This window comes from Oryzias melastigma, linkage group LG22 (assembly GCF_002922805.2).
Source record: "Oryzias melastigma strain HK-1 linkage group LG22, ASM292280v2, whole genome shotgun sequence".
NCBI lineage: Eukaryota > Metazoa > Chordata > Actinopteri > Beloniformes > Adrianichthyidae > Oryzias > Oryzias melastigma.
Window position 1 is genome coordinate 14,722,424 of NC_050533.1, and position 9,154 is coordinate 14,731,577.

The 9,154-nt window shown below is 36.6% G+C and overlaps 1 protein-coding gene across 1 annotated transcript; it reads left to right on the forward strand.

Annotated features, from left to right (window-relative positions):
* Positions 1–1,721: 1,721 nt before the first annotated feature.
* Positions 1,722–7,639, forward strand: exd1 (exonuclease 3'-5' domain containing 1). The gene is made up of 11 exons (XM_024278193.2): positions 1,722–2,034; positions 2,129–2,194; positions 2,262–2,295; positions 2,369–2,445; positions 2,550–2,626; positions 2,705–2,791; positions 2,893–2,997; positions 3,082–3,162; positions 3,288–3,431; positions 5,394–5,576; positions 6,747–7,639. Exons 1-11 carry the CDS (start codon positions 1,905–1,907, stop codon positions 7,251–7,253), a joined length of 1,491 nt encoding a protein of 496 aa, XP_024133961.1. The 5' UTR covers positions 1,722–1,904; the 3' UTR covers positions 7,254–7,639.
* Positions 7,640–9,154: the final 1,515 nt, after the last annotated feature.

Consider the following 9,154-nt stretch of genomic DNA (forward strand, 5'->3'; position numbering starts at 1 on the left):
AGAGTTCCACCCATGCTATGCGCTCTTTGATATAAATGTATTTTGGAAAATCTGAGTAATGAGATTCCTCTTTTCTCTTTGCTGAAACTTATTTGTTCAGTCTGCAGAGCAGGAAAGGGTGGATCTTCCTTTAAAGATAAAAGGTTCTGTATACCAGGGTAATTGTGCCATAGGTGGTCCACTGAAGATGTTTCCTGCAGCCCTCCAGCTGCTTTAACAAGCCCTGATGAATGTTAAAAAATGCATTTCTTTTCCTGTTTAAGGATTAATGTGGACATTTTGGAAGTGAGTGCTTAAAAGGTCACTGAACAATTTGTTTAAATGGAAATCAATTCCCACCACGAGTAACCAAGGCATTGTGGAGCAACAATTTTAACAAGGATGGGACAAACCTGAAAACAAATGACTCAGAAATAAAAACAAGTCATTTTATTAAGCTTTACTCCATATATTAAGTGAAAAAATGTTAATTGCATGTAACATTTTATCTTTATTCATGCATCATTAAAGATGTTTGCTCTGCTAACGGTTATTTTAGCTGAATTTTAAGCTTCATTTAACAAGGATTGACAACATTTATTGGACAATAAACAACACATCAGAGCTGACAAGCTTTAGAAAGGTTTTTCCACTGGTGTTGTTTGTTTTTTTTTTTTTTTTTTTTTTGCAATGCTAAGCTAAATGACCTGTGTGTCAGCAGTTGTGTTTCTGTGACAAGGCATCATCTCTACAACTCTTCCTGTGACTCAGATTTTATTGGACAAGTATACATTTTTTTGCCTCTGCCCTGCTTGAAATGTATTTTTAGCTGTTGATTTCTGTTGCACATCCCTAAAAATACTGCATGTGTGAAAGTACATGTACTGATGGAGTGCACTCTCTCTGGTCAGAGTCTTTTACAGCCTTAGAAACCAAAGTGCAGGAACATATTAATAGTAAATTTTAAAAAAGAGACATTTCCAGACAAACTGATGCATCAATCATGAATGTACTTTAAACCTTGCATGTACATCTAAAGAAGTAAGAACCTTAAAATGAAGCACAAAAAACTGAGGAGAGGGCTCCCTCTGGTGGATGTACGCTGCCACTCATCTGGGAGGACTTGAGCAGATGAATAAAGTAAACGATATTATGTGATGTTTTAAAAAAGGCTTGCTTTGGTTTTCCAGATTTGCAATTATTTATTTATTTATTTGAGACGTGAAGTTATGGGTGTTTTTGGACTCCTAACTTTCTCACAAATTTCTAAATTATTCTAGGACAATAAGACACAATCAGCGTTGTTTTTTTTTCTAATTCTTGCATGATTTTATTTTGTTGATTCCAATAATAATTTGTGGTGTCATATCATAGACTGTATATAAAATAAGTAGTGCCCTCTAGTGGTCAAATGTATTACATATAATCCATTTCCACTACTAGGGGGCACTACAGAAAGTACAATTCAAAACGAAATTGTTCGTTAATAGAATTTCATAAGCACGGGCAAATTCGTTATTTTAAAATAAAATCAACTATTTACGTTTATTTTATTTTGTTTATATTTTTGCTAAATGAGTGAGATTTTACGCCTTTTTTTATTTGTTTTTTGCATTTCTGTTCAAGTTCAAGTAACTCCGTAAAGGAAATTTCGTTTTATTATATTTTGTTAAATCGCTTTAAAAGTTTGTTAGACATGACAAAAATTTATACACGTTTTAAAAAATAGCTTAACTAAAATAAACCATAAATAATTGTATTTAAATCTGACATAGTTTGTGTATGAAAAAGATCGAACTAAAATAACCGGATTTCCTGAAACGCAACTCCAACATTGAGGTCGCGCGCCACTGAAACTAGCTAGCTAGATAGTCGGATTTTCCACCACCGTGTTTGCATAAAGTGTTTAATTGTTTGGGCTAAAAATGATCGACGAGGCTGCTTCGTTTACGACTCGCCTCAAAGGAAAACGCGTCAAATTAACGCTGAAGAACTCAACCTTTGTCGGGGTCATACAACGAGTCAACGCGGACAAGACGCTCGTGCTAGCTGACGGTTAGCATATTTTTGAAATCACTCGTGTTATATGTTTAGTATGTAATTGTTTGCCTTTATTATTTAGCTAAATGTTTCAAACATGTGTTTGCAGTTAGTACGAGCGATGGATGCAAAATTCCTGGATCCAAATTATTCTTTGGTCGTAATGTTCTTAATGGTGAGTCTACTGCTGAAGCTAATCTTTTCTGCCGTCATGATTTCTTATTTTCTATTTAAATATACAGTTGAATTCCTCAGTCAAGAAGGCAGCCAGGTTGGGTAAGTATGTTCCACAAAAAGCATAATGATGAATACGGTTAACATGGAAATAATTTGTTCTTATTTTGGGCAGCAATTCCAACCAAGACCAACCCGGTGACAAGTTAGACATTAAGGTGTTTCAGCCTTACAGAAACCCAATCAATTTCCGTGAGTTTGAATGGAAACAACGTCATTAGTGAAATATTGATTTATTTTAAATGGAAAACAAGGGGTTGGATGTTTTTAACTTCCCAGTGGTTGGATTTTTACAGATGATGATGATGAAGAGGAAGTGGGCAGCATTAGCTTTGCTGTCATTGACGAGTTTCATGGGAAGTTTGGACCTGCTGTGAGTAGATCCATGTGCTAGAGGCCTTTAAAAAATCATCTAATGGAAACTTGAAAACTTGTGTTTTTCATCCATTAGGTGTCTCACATCAAAAGGCAGAGTGTGATTGGTGTGGGTGCTGAAGGAGTTGACAATTCAAGGAATGAAAGGTTGTGTTGGCTGCAGGTGGGAAACTTCAAACTAAAAGCCCTAATATTTTATTATTATATATTTATCGTCAACATTGCAAATTTTTCCTTGAAAGAAAGTAATCTCCTTTTGTTCAGATTGCCACCACAAACAAAGTATATCTGTTTGACATCCTGTTGCTGGGAACACAGGCTTTTAGGAATGGCCTGTCTTTTATTCTGGAAAGTAAGCACATCCTAAAGGTGAGTGATTTGAACTGAATTTAGACTTTCTATTTTTCAGAGGAAAACACATGATTTTTTTCTTATTAATTTACTCTTATGTAGGTCATTCATGATTGCAGAGCCATAGCTGGATGTTTGATGGCTCAGTTTGGCGTAAAGCTAATGAATGTTTTTGATACTCAGGTATGAGAGCCTTCTCTTACATGCCAACATATCCAGACTTCATTTTTTAAACATCTTTTGTTTTTGGACCACATTGGACTGATCTGATTGATGCATCTCCTGCTTTAATTGCTCTGTTTTTCAAGGTGGCAGATGTCATGTGCTTCCACTCAGAGACGGGAGGCTTCCTTCCTGACAGAATTAGCTCTCTGCAGGAGGTGGTAAGTCTGCATTTGAAGGTGCCGTCCTCCAGACTCTCGTCTCTCCAGGTGAAGTCCCAGTTTACAAAGGTAAAGTAACCAAATCCCATTTAGAAGTCTGTAGCTTGGAGAAAAGGGGAATAAAAAGTTAGAATTTTGGATTAGATTTACTTAATGTTTTTCAAGTTTTTATTGGGAAAAAAATCTAACAATTAATCATAAAAGAGTTGTTGGATCTGCAATATGACTTTCAATAAAGTACTGGTACTTGATAATAATTTTTTTTTTTTTTTTTTTTACAAAATTCTATTTTTTCTGCATGATTATGATTTTTAATCCAGTGACTATTTTGTGAAAATTTATATTTTTTATGCTTTTAAAGAATATTTACTGAACAAACTTTGCAAAATACTATTAGAAAATTTAATTGTGTTTTTGAAGACTTCCAAGAATTGGACACTTAAAGCTCTTGTTTTAAAGCTTACATTTTGTTGGATGAAATTCGCGAATTATCCTTTTACATATTTATTTAACATTTAAATCAAAAATGGGAGGATAAAACGTCTTGAGATGAAACATGAGTTGTCAACTCTTTTTATTTTTACAACGGAGTATCAAGGCCTTAAAAAATGTATTTTACAAGATTTAAAAAAGTAAATTTATGGCTTTGAGGACATCTTAGAACTTTGCAACGTTTGTGTTTTTTATCTCATAAAATGTATGTTTTCTCGTAAATCTGACTTTTGTCTTGTAAATTTATGGCTTTTTCCGTAAATTTAAATGTTTAAAAGTTGTTGATTTACGACTTTTAAAGTACTAATTTTACAACTTTAAACATAGATTTATGAAAAAAAGTCATAAATTTAGCCTATGACTTTAAAAGTCGTGAATATACAACTTTATCTCTCTTAATTTTACAGTTACCAATTTTTTTTCCGTATATTTACTATTTTTTCCTCGTAGTTTTATAACTTTTTTTTCTTGTAAATTTATGACCTTTTTCTTGTAAGTTTACATGTTTTACAACTTTTAAAGTAATACATTTACAACTTTAAGACACTTAAATGTAGGAAAAAAAGTCACAAACTTAGCCTTTGACTTTTAAAGTAATAAATATGCAACTTTAATCTCGTAATTTAACAGGACTTTTTTCTTGTAAATTTAGGACTTTAAAGTTTAAAATTATTTTTCTTGTAAAATGGCCATAATGCTCTATAAATTTTTATATTTTAGTTTTACTGAAGAAAAAAAAAAAGGCCTAATATCCTAAATGTTAGCCTATCAGATACATTAGTAAAATATGAGCCTTGCTGATTTTAATCAGAACATCCTGAAGACTACAAGAGGAAAATCCTTGTGCTTACATTTTTATAAATCCACCAAAAACTACAATTCTCAGAGCCCCACCCCTTCACATTTGGCATCACTGAAAGGCTCCAAACATCTTCTGCAGATACCAAAAGAAGTTAATTCAGTAGGATTCATTAGTTGAAAGGTAAACAGGTTTACAAATGTCCCATACAGAAGTGAACAAAGTTTTTTGCTCACTGTGACCGTAGTTCTTTCTATCACCTGATTCACTGATAGAAAGTTAATAGATTTCTTAGTGGTGACATTTTCCAAAATTAAGCTTTTTTTCTGAGGTTTCCTGGTTAATGTGGACATTACTGATGAGATAAAAAGCATGTACGATCATGAGAAATATGCGTGAAGAATGCGGTGATTGTTTTCCCGGCTGGTTTGAGAGTTGGGGACGTCTGTCTTTTGTTGGTTTTGCCTCATTGAAGTTTAGCTTTAAACTTCAGCTCCAACTGCGAAGGGAGTTGTTGCCTGAAAGTAACGCTCCTCATTGTGGCGTCATACGGCTCTGATGGCGTGTTACTCAGGAAATGATCATAAACAAGGATGTTCCTGTTGTTCCAACACATCTTTCAGGACATTACCTTCTACAGAATGTGCTACTTACCTGGAATAATGATGTATTTTCTTAAAGAATTGTGAAACTTTGGGCACTAAATCTGTCTTTATTTTGGGATTGTAAATCTTCCACAGACGGACATGAAGGTCTGGTACGATCGGCCCTGTCCCGTGTCCCTCCTTAAGGTGATGGTGGTGTCGGTGATCCACCTGCAGCCGCTCAGGCTGATGCTGCTGGATACATTTATGAGCGATTACATGACTCTGGTGGATTCCTACCTGAACAGCAGCTACTATGAAATCGGCAGACCAGAGCAAGTCAGTACCACAAATATCTAAGAAACGTGACTTCTTAAATATTTTTTTCATTGAAATAATTTCACAAAACATACTTACCATTCTCCAACTAATACTTCTGGCTCTAATTCTATTTTTTGTGAATATTTCTCAAACGAAAAAAAAAAATTGGGGGGTTTCAATAATATTTTTTTACTTGGACTGGGTGTTGGCAATCGTTTCAGATTCAGTTCTATTCACCAGTGCCTGGATCGATTTGATTCTGTTTTTTTTTTTTTTTCCTTAATTCTTTCGATCTACTCCATTCAATTCAATTACATTACATCTTAATTCAGAAGAGAAAGAAAGTATGAGCGAGAAACAGTGCTTTAGACACAAATGGCTACTTTAAAAAAATGTTTTCTTAAAACAGTTTTATATTATTTTATTGATCAATTATTGATCTATTAAACTTGGATCAATTTAGATCGATTTATCAATTTTATTATCCCAGCCTTGTGATAAACATTACAATGCACATGGTTCATGTCTAGGAACCATAGCTTTTAAATAATAAATTAAACATTGATTAATCTCTGAAAATATTTCAATTAGCCTTTTTCTTAATATACATTTAATAAAAGTTATAAATATTGGAGTTTAAACCAGTAGATCCACTTCTCTGCTTTTGAGACATGACTGACAAAATAAAAGATACTACTTTAAGATTTTTATTTTATCGTCTAAAAATGTTCAAATTGATAAAATTACACAGTTTAGCTTCTTCCTCTTCTTGTTTTACATGAAAACATAGAGAATACAGTTTGAAAATGTCAACTTTTTTTTATTTTTGAATAAATACGTTTTATTTGGGAAGGTTCATAAGTTTGCACACTTGTAGCAAGCTATTTATGATTACTTTCTATTTTTTTGCCTAAAGCTTTCTATTCTATTGAACTTCCTCAGAAGTCAAATTTGGAATACAGAAGCTCCTAAACCTGAGTTATATTGATAGTCCTACTGACATTTGACTCTGACCTTTTCACCCTTGGAGCTGTTAGTGAGGAGATCACACACTTTTCCTGCAAAGTGAGATTGATAGCATCCTTTGAATGAACCTGGGAATGATGGATGCTCCCTTGCGATTGCTGCCTTTATCTGCTGATGTAAGCAGCAAAAACGCCGCCTGAATCATCTCTCTGCCTTTGACAGGAAGGGGTGCAGGAATTACCCCCAGAAATCAAACAGTGGGATGAAATGCGTCTAAAGCGCCGGGAGTGGGCAACAGGGCGCTACCCCGTCACCGAGCAGGGCTTGCTGGTTCGCTTCAGCCCGCTGCCTCAGCCGTCGTCGCCCGTGACCTCGCCTTCCTCACAGGAACGCAGGACGCAGACGGGACGCCCTTTGAGCGTTCCTTCTGCGGACACGTCTATAAATCCATCAGCGCAGCCGGCAAGTGCAGGATCACGCCTCACGCAAGAAACGTCTGGCGATTGTTCTCCGCCTGCAGGTGTCAAAGGATGCAGACAGGATCAGCTGATTACGAAAGGAAGAGGAAGGCCATTTCCAAAAGAGTCATCTGTCCCAGTTCTACCCTCCATAGGAAGAGGGTTTCTCCTCGACGTGCTTCAGACTCCGAGAGGGAGCACCAAAGATGGCAAAGCCCCACATCAGCCTGGTTCGACTCCCACGGGGATAAAGAAAAATTCCCAAGCCTGACTGTTTGGATAATTAGCTGTTAAGTGATGTTTCTGGTCTGAGATGTTTTTCACAAACTCCTCAGTCCTTGTTCCAAGTTGTCATAGTTTCAAACAAACGTTATAAGGCCAAAAGGACATTCTTTTTGAAACTGTGTTGTAATATCAAAGTGACCACTAGATGGCAGTAAGTATTCTCTTTCATTTTAAAAAGTTTCAAAGCTAAAATTCAAAAGGAAAAATACAAATGGAAAGATGTTTTCCATTAAAATATAATTTTTTATTTATTTTTGTTATATAGTGTGTTACTTGATTTAAACAAGTATTTTTGTTTGGAATGTACTACAAAGTCAGTTTTATTTTGAAAATGGTGAACTGTGGTATTCAACTTTTACCTTTTTAAATTAAAGTTCATTGTAAAAAAAAGTACATTTTCTAAAAATAAACTGTTACATCCACATTGAACATGGTGTGCTATGAGTGATTAATCGCTTGGACCCTTAAGTTTGTGTTTTTCAAACTAAATCGTTTTGAGAAGCAGGATCAGATGTTGATGAAGTAACGGAGCCAAAACGCTGTCAACGGATGCTTTTCACTCCCGCGAAAATAAAAATAACTTGAGAAAAACAGGGACTTGGCACCAGCAGAGCAGCGATAGGTTACTGCCTCACTCTCGGCAGCAGATCAGATGTACTTGATCACAGGTGGCGAACACCTGCCATGTTCTACAAAAGCTGGTCTTATCCAATTAATTTGCTGCTCGAGGTGACATGCAGATTTTGCAGGGGAAGGCGCTGATCATCAGAGGTGCTGCTGTAGATCAAGGCATGAAAATGACAGCAGCTCCAGCGCTGTTTCCTACAGCAGAAATGAGCCCCCCCTCCCTAAACACATCCTACTGCTATTAAGCTATCTGCATGCAGAGGATTGGGCTCCTTCCAGAGCTGTATAATTGAAAGCATGAAACGGATAATGTAGGATTTTAATTAACTGGAAGACAGCCAGTCACAAAGCCTCGCATCTCTCTTAGAAATCGGCTCCTCCTCGGCTTCTGTTGAACACAAGCAGGGTGGAGCCCCTCCATATGCCTGCCTTAGCCGCTTAAAACACAGCTCCTCATTGTGTAACACAAAAGAGCTAACAGGTCTATAATATGCTGCGCTAAAATCTTCCTCCGAAAAAAATAGTTGTTTACAGCTGTTTTTGCTTTTTCTGGTAGCACTAAAGTGAGACGACGTAAATTGGTCAGGTGGGGGTCTCTGCGGGGCCGTGGAGGACAGGCCTCTGTCATTGACCACAAGATTGGAGCTCTTATTTTAGAGGACCTTGCATTTCCTCTCCGTCACAATAATGCCTTATGTGCTCCTCTTCCTGTTTCTCATGCCTGAGAGGAAGGAACTGTGTGCTTGTCACACGGTAGTCACAATTTCCTCCGTCCCTTCCACCCCTCCTTGCACTCCCTACCCCCCAAACTTCAGACACTGTTATGTCCTTCATAGGGGAAAAGATGTCTGCACCTTCAGCATCACAGCAGGATGCGTCCAGGCTAAATTTAGACTTATATCGGAAAGGTAAAGGACAGACATAAACATAAACTTTAGGATGTCCAGCTGTGTTGATTTAGCATTTGGAGGCTCACGTATAAAAACCAAGAATCATCCGAGCTAAATAACAAAAACACGACATGAAAACAAGATTGCGTTACAGATCCAGTGTGTTGGCGGTGCCCTCCTGACACAAAGGTGTTGTGTCCTCTTCCACCTCACTGCCCCAACAGTACAACAAGCACACAGAAAGACCCAATGCTCCTAGGCAACCCCTTGTGCCACTTATTAGTGTTAGGCTACAGATTTGTTCATAATTAATAGGCATTCATTAAATATTAAAAACATGGATAACACACTGAAAACCGCCCCCCTCCTC

Bases quoted from the DNA above. Each gene is read 5' to 3' on its own strand.
- exd1 (XM_024278193.2), top strand. From the start codon at position 1,905: ATGATCGACGAGGCTGCTTCGTTTACGACTCGCCTCAAAGGAAAACGC. The intron at 2,627-2,704 runs GTGAGTAGATCC...TTCATCCATTAG, and splicing joins ATGGGAAGTTTGGACCTGCT to GTGTCTCACATCAAAAGGCA. The intron at 3,432-5,393 runs GTAAAGTAACCA...AATCTTCCACAG, and splicing joins TGAAGTCCCAGTTTACAAAG to ACGGACATGAAGGTCTGGTA.